A 14,921-nucleotide genomic window follows, 5' to 3' on the forward strand; every position below is an offset into this window, starting at 1 on the left:
TGAAGATAAAAAGTCCCAGTGGGCAAGTCTTAAAAGATGTTGAAATTTATGCTTCAGCTAATCATTGTTGCTGTGGCTGCAAACAAGAAGAAAGCATGAGGCATAACAGACTGAAATGTGGCATCCTTCTCCCTGCAATGCACATCTTTTCTCTGGGATTAAAATAGGGTTTGCATTTTAAATTTTCATTTACTAAACAGAAAAATATTTTACTAGGAGGGAATGGTATTAAGGAGAAATGATTCTCTGCGTGCCCTCAGGCCTCGTGAAGACAGGATTTGATTTGCTGTGTTAGGCTGGAATCTGGATTGATACACAGAGATGAGAAGGTGTTTAATAAAATTTACATTTCATTTTCTCACTTGACACCAGTCTCCTGTCACTCACCGAATGAAGGGAATACGACAAATAACTTTTGTCAGCACCTAGACACAGAGAGACAGTGGAGAGGGGGAGGGAGAGCAAGGCTGGGATATTTTTAGCATCTTTGCCTGTGATGGCTGCGAGGCTTGGTGTGTCTTGGGTACCAGCTTCATCTTCCATGTACTTTGTAAGGGAGAGGTGTAGCAGGAGGGAAAGCACTAAATAATCCAACCACACCTTACCTGTCCCTGGGGATGAACAAATGACCTGCTGGAAGATGAAGCAAAAGCAGCAGAGAATTGTAGCGGGAGGAGCCATTCTTGCTCCTGAAGCTCGACGAGCTGCTGGTCTCTTCCAGGACTCCAGCCACCACACAGCGCTTCCAGGGTAGAAGTGTAGCAGGAAGAGCCTTTCTTGCTCCAGAGGCTCGAAGAGCTGCTGACCTCTCCATGCCTCGCACCAGAGTGAACTGAGGTGCCTTCTGTGGGCGTGTGTCCCACCTTTATTGGCCCCCTGGTCTTGCTCATGCCCAATAGGGGCCTGTCCTAATCAGGCACAGGTGGACTCACACCCACTCTTTGGCAATTCAAGGCACCTGGTTGACAATGTTTCTCTACAGAGAATTTCAGCTTGTACTCCATGATCAGCTTGCACTCCATGTTCAGCTTGCATGCAGCATCGATCACTGACAAGTGCAGTGGGCTCTGGCTTGAGCCCATCTTCAACAGGGCTCCTGCAGAGATCCTTTTCCACACCTTTGTGGTGTCCAGGTCACCTGTTTCTGTTCTTCTTCTTTCCCTACTGATCTCAAATGAAAGTGGTTGGCTTGAGTATTAAAGCCTTTCACCCCTTGTCTAGGAACCCAGAGTAACCATTCCATTACCCATCTTTCCAAAGAGGAATATAGGAAGACATAAAGAAAAATATTTGATTTTTGAAACTGGAAGTTGAAATCTTTTTGAAGGAGGGGTGTTTAGGGAAGTATTTACCTTTTCTTTCTTATTTTTTTTTTAATTTGCATCACATTTCTTTCACTTTCTCATTCAGCAAAGCAGAGAAATAGAGTAAGGAAGAATAAGAAAAAAAAAAGACACTTTCAAATTGGTTAAAAAATAAAATATTATACATTGCTCAGTTTGTGCTTAGCTTTATGCTCAAGGTGAACATTTTGGCAAAAAATACCCATTAAACCTGGAAAGCACTGTGAAAGAAAAATCTGACTCTATCTGAACTTCTGTTTTCACTTTGGTCTCCAGCTCAGTGAATCATTTTCTCCTAAAATGCTCCCATCATGTTGTCAATTCCGTCTCAGATGTTTCAATTCAAAGATTGTTCCTCACATCACAAGCTAAATTGAAAAATAATCACTATTACCAATGAGCCTGGCTTAATGTGCAGTTGTTAGTGAAGGCCAGGACAGAGGATTGCACAGAAACCTCTGTAGAGCTTTCACACTGGATGAGATCAAACCCTTACACTGAAGGCTGCTGGTGTTGGATACTTGGGGAAAAATAAAATAAAATAAAATAAAAATATATAAAATTAAATGAGTTTTCCCTGGACTCAACCTTAAGCAAGAAGAGATTTCTGGGAATGGTTGTTGCTCCTAGTAACCATTGGATGCACCTATTGCCCCTGAATGATTTCTGAAAGAGCTGAATGAACCTCATGATAAACTAAATTATCTATATGCCCTGTGGGGAAAATAAAATAAAATAAAAATTTTAAAAACTAAAAAAAATAACCCAGATATTTCTGCTTTATTTTAAATCTTCTGCTTAATACTTTCCTTGTTGCCTGATAAACAGAGAGCAATGCTTTGCCACCTTGCTTCTCTAGATGTCTTGTACCTTCTTCACCACATTTAACTCTTTGCCAAGTTCTGTGGGTTTCAGGAATCTGACTTGATGATCAACTGGAAAAAAAAGGAGTAGCACCAAACAGGAAAAGAAGGACAATTTAGAGTCAGTCCTCCTGCAAAAGATCTCCTTCCCTCTGGATTTGGGCACCACATAGAAATATGAGCACAGTCATCCTGGGATCACTTTGGCAGTGGGAGGCAACTCCGGTGTTTCCAGGGAGTGGTTCAGTTTTCTCAGGGAAAAATAATTTGTCTGAGACACTGAGTGAAAAGTGAGACCAGGCTGTCCAGAACTCTGATCTTAGCTCCTTGATTAGAAACCTAAATTCCAGTGGAAAAAAAAGTAGGAGATTAGTGGTAACTTCTTGGCATCTCCAGCCCTGCAGACCCACATGAACAGCTCCATATGAACACCTTTTGTTGGTGTGTCCTGGAATCCTGGAATGACTCTATGGTGTTTCTGTCCTTTACAGTTTTCTTTATCATGTTGATCATCAATAAATCACCACCCAACATCTCTCAAAATTTACTTGGTACAAATCTGAAATAATTTTAAGTCCTGACAAATGCATGAGGATTGCAAAAAAGGAAATCTAAAAAATCTGTGAATCTACATCATCAGTGGGTACCCATAACCAACCTTGGAGTGTTGTATCATGTGGTTTTCCCATTCCAAGAAGGTTTTCTCTCACAGTGCCCAGTTCACTGAAGGGGTGGTGCAATTTTGCCTTTAATAAGACTATTCATTGTAGAACCAGAACCTCAGAGACAAACCTTTTGACCAGAGAGCTGCCTCCTTTCTTCACCATTTATACCTTTCATCCTGTAGAAATAAATGTCATAATAAATAGGGACTGGTACTTATACCATATAGAGATGATGAAAGGGTTTATAATCTCATTGCTGTTATTTGGTTTCTCTCTTTTTTTTTTTTTTTTTTAATTCTTTTCTTTTTCTTTTTTTTTTTTTTTTTTTTTTTAATTTTGTCTTAGGCACACAATTTCTTCAACCCAAACTGTAATTAATTTTACTACATCACAAGTTATCTCTGCTCCTTAACCAGGCTTGTCATTTTAATTTTTCACAGGCTTTCTTTTTTTCTATCCATGTGCCTGTTCCTGTATCTTCGTGAAGTCTCATCAACTCTGGCCCAAAGCCTGAGGCAAATTTGTCTGTAATGCACTCCTCTACTTCAGACATAAGAGAAAAAAAAAAAAAATACCACTTCCACAAAATGAGGCAAAAAAAGAAAAAAGGAAGAAGAATAATTTTGACCATACATTGTCTAGGAATTCAGACAAGCCTGGAGAGCTTGTTTAAAAATAAGGCATCCTTGCAGCTACACTCTTATTTATATCAATAAAGGAACTCAAGTGCTATCAGAGATGTGACTACAGAAAAAGGTTAGCAGGTGGAAACCTCAAACGAAGCAAACTTAATGAATTTTTTGCTATTGGCTGTGGAGAAGCCAAACTTATCAAATTTCACTGACATTTAACAGGAGTGTCAAAAAAGACTGTGTCAGAGGATGGCTCTGCAGAAGTAGATTCCTTTTGCCTGCATTTTGAAGGCTTCCTTGGTGTTCAGCATGGGGAGGTTAGCACTTTGCTAAGCCCAATCAAGTCTGCTGAAAGGGCTTAAAGTCCCTCACTGAGCTGCCCTGGATGTAGGCTGTGCTAAAACAGGAGGATTTGCCATGTCATGTCCTATAGGCTGCTGGGAAAAGCTGAGCTGAAATCCTGCTCCTGCCTTTTGATGTGTCCTCCCAGAAGCTGAACTATGGCATGGAGAAAAGTGAGAGCACTTTTCACACAAATCCCTTGCAGCCTTTTAATAACTTCAAGGTTATCAGGGCACCCTATCCCTCACGGGTCACTCATACTGTAGGGATATATTCAAGGTGAGGCTTGAGGAGGCTCTGAGCAACCTGATCTGGTTGAGGATGTCCCTGCTGCCTGCAGGGGGGTTGTTCTAGATGATCCTCAGAGGTCCCTTCCAACCCAAATCATTCTGTGATTCCTCCTCTGGCTCCTTCCACTCCATCCCTATCCTGCCCTGCCCTTTGGAATGCATAATGTCTTCCTGTCAAGGAGTATTTTAGCACAAACCTTTACCCATGAAACATCCATGCAAAGGTGTCAACCACTGCTGTCCTGATCATAACATAGGATTCAGGTGAACTCAATGACAAAAAGTCCAAAAGTCTTGAGAAGGATTCCCCAGAAGTACACATGGCAAGACAGTAAGGACATGTAGATGCCCCACAGACCAAGCTGGAATCCCAACTACTGTAAAATAAAGCTTTTGGCTTGGGACATAGGTATTCTTTTTCTTTGCCTTGCCCAGGAAATCCTGGGAGAGCTTGAGTGTGTCTGTTCCCCTAACCATACCTTCCCTCCAAGGGTGAGGGGCTGGTTTTAATTTTGCCTACTTCATTCCTGTCTGAATGGAAGAGCTTTCAAAATAACCCTGGCTCTGCATCAGCCACAGAGCAGTAGGATCCCATTTCATCCAATTGCTGTTGCAATCAGTCCATAAACTCTTATTTTTAGGAGAAATGTTACCTAACATTTAACCATATTCTTCAGCCACTCTCAGCTACATCTTCTTTCTCTCTTCTCATCACACTGATTTTTTTTTTATATACAACACAAGATCCCACATATTTCTGACTTATTCAGGATTCACTTCATGTTTGCACTGATTTTTTCATCATGTTTCAATACACTTTCTCCCCACATCTTTCCCATGCTGCACTGTTCAATCAGTTAATACAGACCAGTGTGGGAAATTAAGATCAAGATTGATGCAGATAAAGATTTTTTTAGCCCTGCTTATTCCATTGGAGGTCTAGATATGCAAGACATTGTTTATTCTGTAAACAAAATATGAATAAATGCAAGGATTATGAATTAAAGGATTAATTAAAGCCCTTAACTGTTTCTAGTATGTCTGATTTTTTCCAAAAAAAGAAAAGAAGGCTCTACTGAATAACTTTTACAGACAATTCATAATTAATATTATTTGTATATTATTTCATACATCCTGACATTCATATTTATAGATTATTTGCTGTCACACTTCTTGCATGTGATAGAGTCACTTACTAGAAGAAGAACTACTGAAGGGGAGTGGAGTTCAGAGGATGGAGAGGAAATGATGTCCTGCTATATGAAAGCATCTAAAACTGGGTACCAGCTGAGAAGGAAAGAGAAGGGTCTCCAAGTCACTTTACCAAACTTATCTCTGCAAAGTTTATCCTCTTATTCAGACTTGGAGTCATGAGGTTAAGGGATGTACCTTGTTATTTCACGTCAAAGAGTCTTTTGCCCTTTCCAGGAAATACTGTAAGAAAAAAAGTGCTGAATAATATTACACTTAATATTATAAGGCCCTCATCCCCAAGTGTCCTAAGCTAGAAATCTCCTGTGCAGTCAGCCAGAAGCCTGGATCTCTGTGGAATCAGTCTGATTCACCAGAAATTCATGTTTATAGACACAATATGGTGCAGAAACCAATGCTGGTGAACTTATTTTTATGCTTAGAGAACTGATCAGCACCTTCACCACAGCTCATTCAGCTCAAAGTGAGGTGGCCTATGGTTATGGTTTGGGATTTTTGTTTGTTTATTTGCATGTTTTAAATCAAAGCTTCTTACCTGCTCTTCCACTGCTGATCTGGGTAGAATTTTCATCTTCCTACTTAAGTATTTTTTCTCCAGAGGAGGATAAATTTTATCTTGTGCCACCAGGCCACCTTGCAACCAAGATTTTTATGGTAGAGTGAGGGCACAATAAAGTGCCTCATCTTCCAGCTCAGTAAAGCAGAGCACAGGGGAATTCTCTAAGCAGCTGAAGAACACCAGCATTATCATTATCAATCACAAAAAGTAGTGATCGTAACAAGCCAGTGATTTAAGGGTGTTGAAAAACAATGACATAGTGAACATTTAACTCTGTAAAATACTTTAATTAACAAAAACTATAACAACACAGATTTAAACAGGATCAGAAGCACTTAATCAAGTCATAGGAAATAGAAGTTGAACACAGGTTTTCCTCAGGAAAAAAAAGGAAGAGGGTTATGCAAAGACAGGAGGTACTTTGAATGAAACTAAAGGCATAATTGAAAGAAATGGGAAAACTCCTACATATTTGTTTATTCTCATACACACCAATCACTTTGCTCTAGCTGCTAAGGCTACATCAGTGCTAGTATCTTGAAGTGTCAGAAAGACAACCATATGCTGAATTGCTAGCCTAATTCCTGAATGGTTTTGACCATCACCTCAAGGCTGACCTAAGGGCAGCCAACATTCCCCCCAAACCACTCTTGAACAGAGTTTTAGAGGTGTCAGAAGGACAACTTCAATAGGCAGTTTGAATGCACCCACCTTGTTCTGGAAGCTAAGAAAGTTCAGTGCCATAGACATGGCCAGAGTCTCCCAGTTGGGTGGAGATCCAGGCAATGGGTTCATTTGTACATTTGCCGTGTGGCAGCCAGGTTCCCTATGCTAAGAGGTGAATATTTGACCACAGGGACAAAAGACTCAGCTTTGCACTGCCTGGAAGGCAGGAAAAACTTGCTTTGGTGGTGGCCCACCTCCTCACATCCCTTCTCTTACCCCTCTGCTGTCACCACACCAACATGCTCTCCAACATCATTCTGAGGCTTTGGCAGCCTTTTAGTCTTTTTCTTTTCCTTGTTGTAGGCAGCTGAAGGCTGAGGGACATCCTTCTGGCTGCAGCACCTTAGGACTTTTGGCTGTTGAAGTTCCAGAGGGTCCCCAGGAGATTTTCTTTCATGTGGCTCTTTGTGACTGTCATTGTTCCCGACTGAAGAAAAGGTGTTGCTGTTACCTGTCTCCTGTTGGACATTGCTCATTTTTCTCCCTGACCTGGCTCCACAGTGTTGTAGGTCCAGCTCCCTCAGTTGCCCTGTGCCATGGCCCACTGCTCCAGTTCCTCCCATATCTGTGGAAGCAAAACTTATTTTTGTTTAACAATAATTTTAAGCCCCTACCTTCATCTTCTTTACCTTCTGATGACTTTACTGTATGAAAGACAAGCAGTTATTGTTGTGGAAAAAACTTTAGCTGGCCACAAATTTTAGTTTGAAAGAAAAAGTTTTTAAAATTTAATAACCTGAAGATGTTCCCACAAATAAATATATATGAACTAAATCAGCTGGTTTGATACATACAAGCTCCTAGAGCTTGTATCCTCCAATATTTTTCAAATATTTTGATAAATGCTTAATGATAATGTATGCAGAAAAAAAGCTGCATACTGTTAATCCTTTTAATTCTACTTATCTATAAAATACAGCAACTGTCTAGCTATCAGGCTGCAATACAAAGTACAACTTTTTTATTTCCATTTGAATCCTACTCAAGGCAGAGCTGGTAACCTGCAATGCTGTTCAAAAAATGACAATGAAAAAAAGTGCAGAAAAAGCAGAATAAGTGCTATACATTTTTCATGTGGAAACAAAAAATGTTTACATCTTAATAAACCAAGTGGTTGCCAACCAGAGAGGCAGAATCACTCATAGTGTCACAACAGATGGTTTCTGAGCTGACAGGGTGTGCTATATCACTTCCGTGTATGATTGGCAGCCTGCTTCATTTGGGATGCTAAAAAACAAATAAATTGTAAAATTCTTGCAATATTCTCCCTGATGCAGATCACAGAATCACAGAGTGTTAGGGGTTGGAAGGGACTTTGAGAGATCATTGAGTCCAACCCAGAGCAGGATCACCCAGGGTAGGTCACACAGGAACAGATCCAGGTGGGTTTTGAATGTCTCCAGAGGAGACTCCACAACCTCCCCGGGCAGCCTGGGCCAGTGCTCTGTCACCCTCAGAATGAACAAGTTTTCCTTATGTTTACATGGAACCTCCTCTGCTCCAACTTTCCTCCATTACCCCTTGTCCTCTCATTGGACATCACTGAGAAGATCCTGGCTCCATCCTCCTGACACTCACCCTTTACACATTTATAAACATTAATGAGGTCAGTCCTCAGTCTCCTCTTCTCCAGGATAAAGAGACTCAGCTACCTCAGCCTTTCCTCATATGGTACCAAGCTGGGTGAGAATAGTGACCCACTTGTGGGTAGAAGGTGTCTACACATGGATCTGGACAGGCTGGATCAATGGACAAGGCTAATTGTATCAGGTTCAACAAGCCCAATTGTCAAATCCTGTACCTGGGTTTACCAAAATCCAACAGAACTCTACAGGCTTGGGGAAGAGTTGCTAGAAAGTACCCAGCAGAAAAGGCCATGGAGGTGTTGACCAACAAAGGCTGAATATAAGCCAGCATTTGCCCAGATGGTCAAGAATGCCAAGAGCATCCTGGCTTGGATCAGAAAGTCTGGCCAGCAGGACCAGGGAAGGGTTTGTCCCCTTGTACTCAGCCCTGGAGTCTGCACTTTGAATCCTCTGCTCAATTTTGTTGTCCTCACTACAAGGACATTGAGATGCTGAACCATGTCCAGAGAAGGGCATCAAAGCTGTTGAAGGGTCTGGGGCACAAATAAGAAGCTGCTGAGGAAACTGGGGATGTTTAGTCTGGAGGAAAGAAGGATGAGGTGAAAGCTCCTCACTGCCTGCAACTCCCTGAAAGGAGATCTGAGGGAGGTGGGGTTGGTCTCTTCTCCCAAGTAACAAGCAATAGAATGAGAGGAAATGGCCTCAAGTTGTACCAGGGCAGGTTTAGATTGGATATTAGGAAAAAATTTTTCCCCAAAAGTACTGTCAGGCTCTGGAACAGTCTGCCCAGAGCAGTGAGCAAGCATCCCTGGAGGGATCTGAATTGGACTGGATGATTTTAAGAGTCTTTTTCAACCAAAAGTATTCTATGATTTTATAAACAAGATGTTCAGGTCATGATCCCCTTTAGTAAAGCTTCATGTTATTTCTTGATATTTATTGATGTCCTCTTCATCTTCCAAGGTGTCATTTTCAAGCGTGAAAACAGGTCTTTAAAAATTAATTTTAATTAATGGAGGAGGCTAAAAGTTTTCTGGATATGAGCAGTTTCAAGGATGAAATACTGCCTTGAGATTTATGTGACATAGTACTCTTAAAATATCCTGACTTTTTAAAATTAAATACAAACTATTCAATGTCAATAAAGCACAATATTAACTGGATAAAGTATCAGCTAACAGACAGAGCTCAGGCAATAATTATATATGGGAAATAATTCTCAGAGGTGGGGATGTGTGGCAGTACCAGGCAGTACCAGTGAAATGGATGATATTCAGTGTTTCCCCCAGCGGTTTGGAATTAAAACTAAAATTGATTCTGATGAAATTTTGTAAGTAGTGGGGAAAACAGCAAAGTGGTAGGAAGGAGAAGTCGATCTGAGCAACCTAGGAGCAAGGGATGCAGATCATCTCTGCAGTGTGGGAGAACCTCTTCAGGAATACAGTAGTGATTTCTGGGCAATGGTGGCCAAGGAATTCAGGATCATGATCAATAAGGTATAATACCTCAAAGGACTAGAAATTCAAGCTAGGAAATGGCAGCTATATATATATGTATTATATATAACCATCAGAATAAGGTGCAAAAAGAAACAATATATTCCTCCACCTCCAGGTGCTGTTCTATTAACCAAGTGTTAGTCTATCAAAAGTTATTTAATTCAAGAGGAAATAATTAGGTGAAGCTGAGGAGATTTTTTTGTTACACCAAGGTCAGACAAGGTAATATCTTAATCCCTTCTCTCCTGCAGTGCTGCATATCTCTGCCAACAGCTTTCTTCCTTATCCCCATCCTCAGCTACTTGCTCTGGGACAACAACCAGGGCTCCCACCCCCCTTGTATAAGCACCTACAGAGGAGAACTCTGCCATGCAGGATTTACTGTGGTGATTAATAATAATAATAGCTCTGAAAACTTAATTATATCAGATAGGTAGGATTTCTTAGGAGGGGAAGATCTATAAAGCACAAACTAAACAAAAAGACTGCAGCTTTGATTTCCAGCCTCTCTCTCTCTCTCTCCAAAACCAACAGCACTTTAAATAAGGGGAAATCAAACATTAGACATTTCCAAGTCATATGTATTAAATTCACTTAAGATATTGTTATCCTTGTTTAGATTTGAACATATCGGGGAATCTTTTTGTCTTGCAACTATTCCTAAAAGACTTAAAGTGGCTGGATTGCCTTTTTCCTGACAAAAAAAGAAAAAAAAAAATCTTTCCATGAATTATTTACACGATGGCTCCAATCAACGCTCTACCTGTCAGCTTCCCCAGCCAAAATGAAAGTTCACTATGTAAAGGTGCCAAGGGAGAATGGCAGCCTCCCACTGCGAGTTTATAGACAGAACTAAGTCAGCACGCATTATGTGTCAGAGCCAACATCAGACAGAATCAGCTCCTTTGATCTCAGACCTCCACAGGAAGCTTAGATCTCAGACAAATTAGATAAAAAATGAATTTATAGCAGATACGTATCCTAAGGCACACAGCTGAATGCTGTGTTTTGGAGGAGCACAGCAAATATCAAAACACATAAACTGCAGAATTTCCTCTTCCCCTTCTCTCTCTGCTTTTGTGATAGATGCTAATTAAAAGGAGATAAAATTCCAGCTCGCATCTTCCTGCCTCTTATGTAATCCACAGAGTGGGAGAAGAAGAAATTCCCAAAACAGGGTTTGGGGGTAGTTCAGAGGGGTTATTGCAATGGCCTTAGATCTGTGCTGCTGGCAGGTGAGACAGACACACACACACACAGGAAAAAAAAAAAAACAACAAAAAACAACAAACCCAACTACTCTAAGAACATTTCACACTTGCAGAGAGGGAAGTCAGGGTTTCATGCTGCCAGCCACATGCCCCTGAGGCTGTCTGCTTTCCTGTGACCTCAGAAGAAGTCGTGTTTGATCAGCAGATGATGAAAAGATGAGTCTGGAGGAGGCGTGCAGGAGAGGGGTGTTTGTGGCAGGGACCCTGGGGAGGGAAGGGGGACACAGGGGAAGGTGGGTGGGAATGGAGATGCTTTTTGGGGCTGGCTTGGACTCCCCATTCAGAAAGTGTGGCATGAAGGGCCAGTGAGTGTTGGAGGTAATGGAGACCATGCAAATGAGCCCTGAGTGGGTGTTTTTTTTTTTTCTTGACCTCTACAATACTCTGCTGCAGTTGTCCACAGCATGCAAACTTTTTTCAGAGCCTATTGAGCACTGTGCTGCAGCACTTGGGGGACCTGGGCAGGGAGAAGCATGCTGGGGACCCTATGGGAAAGCCAGCCCCTTCCCTACTCCAAAAACATTTGGTGAAATCATGGACTCATTGAGCATAAGAATTGTGCTGCTGCCCGAAGAGGAACTAGGATTTCACACAATATATATAAAAAGGGATAAAATAATAGATAGAAAAATACAAGGGGAGAGAAGGAGAAGGGAATAAAGTGATAAACCTTCTCAGAACTGTGCCATCAATCCTACACAAAGCTGTAGCCTGTGAAGAAACCTAAACAGACTCTTATTTTTTTTTTTAATGCTTGACTGTTTAAATTCTTGTCTCACCTCCTGCTACAGGCACACTACTTTTATTTTCTCCTTGGTTGTAGCAAGGCTGGATGTGAGCTGCATGAGTCTTTGCTTGGTTTGGGGGTCCCTTGTTCCTGGCATTTGGTACATCAGCTTGTTCAGTCCTCTGTTCTGTAATGAAATTAGAGTCACATCACTCTCAAACCATCCTCAGATCAACAGCAATTATTAATTGAAGCAGCAATATATTGCTGGTGAATTAACAGTTAATCTCAAAAGTATTCTTGCTGCCCAAAAGCAGAGAGAGCCCCTTTAATGTTGATACCATCTTGTGTTTCATCACTGGGGATCCCACCTTCTCTCATCACATTGCCAAAACACTCAGTGACCCTGGGAATTCAGACCTTATTGTAGTCAGTGCTCATGGTGAAGTTTAAGAGAAAGACCCTTTAGCCTGGATTTGCAAAGCTACTTGAATGCAAAAGTTCTTAGAAACTAGTGAGAAGGCCTTGAAAGTAGTGCAAGGTGTCTTATTAACCAGGATTTGCTTTTATTCTTCCACTAAGGGTTATCTCTACATCTGGTGAGGTCCCAAGCTCAAATTATTAGTAACTTTCAACATATCCAGAAGTTTAAAGTAGTCCTTTGGCACTCAAACCACTGGTTACGGTCACATCCTTTTATATTCATTTTCTTTGTCTCTCAGTTCTTTGTCTTCACTGTAGAAACTTGATTTTTACCATGTTTTACATTCAATTAAAACCTTTTCTAGGAGTCCAGCATCTGTTATAGCCACAGAACTGCATACCCAGAGATTGAAAACTATACTAAAAATTTCTGAATATCTCAGAGATTTTTTTCTGAGTGTCTTTGTCTGAATCCTGCTGCAGCCCTCCTGAAGGTTTGTTAAAAAAAAAAAATAGGATAGGAAGCCTGCAAGTCTAAATTTTAGTGGACTCTTCAAACTTACTGTTGCTTTTGCTCTTCTTGAACCAGCAGAATCCAAGAGTGAGGATGAATGCAGATGCTGCTGAACTCAGAATGACAACAAGGATCATGCTGCCCTTCACTCCCTTGGAGCCAGGGAAGATGGTAAATGGCTGAGACAGCACAGTAAACTTAGCCCCTGAGAATTTAAAGCAGTCAGAGCTTATTACAAAAGTAAGAACATGGGTTTCACAGTTAAAATACCAGGTTAAAACCTTTCCACAGTTAAAATTGAAAGTAAGAACATCCCATAAGTCAGTCTATCTCTACATCCAACACTAGCCAACAATATTTATATATATATATTTACATACCAAACATGTACCAGCACTACTCCAGTGCAAGTTTCAGTCTTTCAGTGCTTTCTTAAGCAAAGCCAGCCTCTTTGTATTTAAAAATCCCTTAGTATTTCTTCCATGAGTTTTCTAGCTGACTACCAAACCCAGAAAATATATCAAAAAATTATCTCTTTCTGAGGCCAAACAGATCAGGCCCAGGCAGAAAAAATTCTGCCTAGCAAGACAGAGAAACTGCAAAAAGAAAGGTACTCAGTCATATCCTTTTTTTACAGGCTATACCTGATTCATATCAATGTAATTATGGGGAACATCATTAAACCTCAACCATGATGCAGAAAACTCCCAGTGAATTTGCTAATATTTTCTACCATGTTGATAATGAGCATGCTAAGCTGAAAAAATCAGTGTCCTTTCTGTTAACAAAGTAAATATTTACTCCCTCAATGCACAAAAGGTTTGTGCAATGTTCTTCATCCAAAGATCCTACAGCTTTATGTAAGTCAGAATCAAGCCAGCCTCTACTCAGAGTTTCTGCTGTCAAGGGTTCACTTGGTCTCAGAATCTCAGCTTCCAGGGCTGGAACATACCTAATGCTAACAAATATCAGACATATAGAGAGGTATTTGTTCCATGGACTATTTCCAAATGTATTTTGAATGGAGGTGTGCCTGGAAAGGAGAGGAGTTTGACAAAACTGGCCCTGGTACTCTCTATAGCCCAATGTGAAAGATGTGAATAAGTTCATCAACTGATTGCCTGTCTTACAACTCGACTCATAATTAGTCCTCACTCCACATATCTAATAATTTTGATGAATGGATGTTTCTTTTACTTGCTTGAGTTCCACTTTTAATCAAATCTAAAAAGCTTTTTTCAACAATTCATTAAAAAGGAACTCAGAAACCCTGTCAGATGGAGGCTTGGAGACCAAAGGTAAGTAGCTGTAAGTGCTATTAGCTGAAACTAATTAGATTTGTGTCAATATTGTCCACTTGAACAAAGCAGAGCTTCATCAGAACAATGTGGGAAGCATGTTCCAAATGGGAAAAATTTGCCTGCAGGTACAAACACATATAAACTCCAGTTAGAGGGGAGAGAAGTAATCTCACAGATATCAAGGACTCTACACAGACAGGTGCTTAAAGGTGCTTTGCACTACTCTAATATTTTGCAAGTTGATTTAAATGGAAAGTGGATGGATCAAGTCCATTGGGATACATATCAGCTAAGTGAATACCTCTGTAATACAAGGATCAAGACTATGCAGTAGTGCTATGAATTCCCTACTCTCCCCAGGAACCACCCCTGAAGCACTTGGGAGCATTGGATTCAACATCAGCTGCATCTTCCAAATCACAAACTATGCCAGGGTACACAGAAACCTGGTCCTGAAAATGTATCCCAAACACGTATAGATTGTTTAATTTTTGTTTGGTTTTCTCAAGCCATAAGCAAATAACTTCAGTGAGAGTCTGGCAATATAAAACTCTTTATTCTGTCTCCAGCATGGTTTCCAATTACAACCAAGCAATGGGGATTGCTTCTTTGGTGTGTATTTTTCCAATGCATCTTAAAAGTGTGCAATACTCTGACTTGCACAGATGATACCTGTGCACTGGTAGCTGTAAACACCTCTTTGCAACATTCTGCCTGGTTTACTGTTTCATGGAATGGATCTGCATTTGACCTTGGTTCAGAGGAAAATAGATTTTGTGCTTCCCCTGAAGTAACTTTTCAAAATGCATTTCATTAAATTGCATTTCCCACTACAGAGTAGGGTCCTGTGAGGTGCTGACTTTCCATCTGCTCTCACTCGAGTGAAGACAATGGGAGCTGTGTGTGTTTGGCATCATACACCCTCAAAATGGAAATATATCCCCACTTTGAAGGCTCACCTCTAAGTA

The 14,921-nt window shown here is 40.7% G+C and overlaps 1 protein-coding gene across 1 annotated transcript in view; it reads right to left on the reverse strand.

The window, feature by feature from the left end:
- Positions 1-6,320: 6,320 nt before the first annotated feature.
- Positions 6,321-14,921, reverse strand: part of PKHD1 (PKHD1 ciliary IPT domain containing fibrocystin/polyductin) — a 272,533-nt gene continuing 263,932 nt past the window's right edge. The window contains exons 64-66 of the mRNA XM_030448416.1: positions 12,702-12,857; positions 11,768-11,902; positions 6,321-7,197 (exon numbers count right to left, since the gene is read on the reverse strand). Coding sequence (XP_030304276.1) covers positions 6,845-7,197; positions 11,768-11,902; positions 12,702-12,857 — 644 coding nt within the window. The 3' untranslated portion in view covers positions 6,321-6,844. The remainder of the gene's footprint in view (positions 7,198-11,767; positions 11,903-12,701; positions 12,858-14,921) is intronic.

Source organism: Calypte anna, chromosome 3 (genome assembly GCF_003957555.1).
Source record: "Calypte anna isolate BGI_N300 chromosome 3, bCalAnn1_v1.p, whole genome shotgun sequence".
Classification (NCBI taxonomy): domain Eukaryota; kingdom Metazoa; phylum Chordata; class Aves; order Apodiformes; family Trochilidae; genus Calypte; species Calypte anna.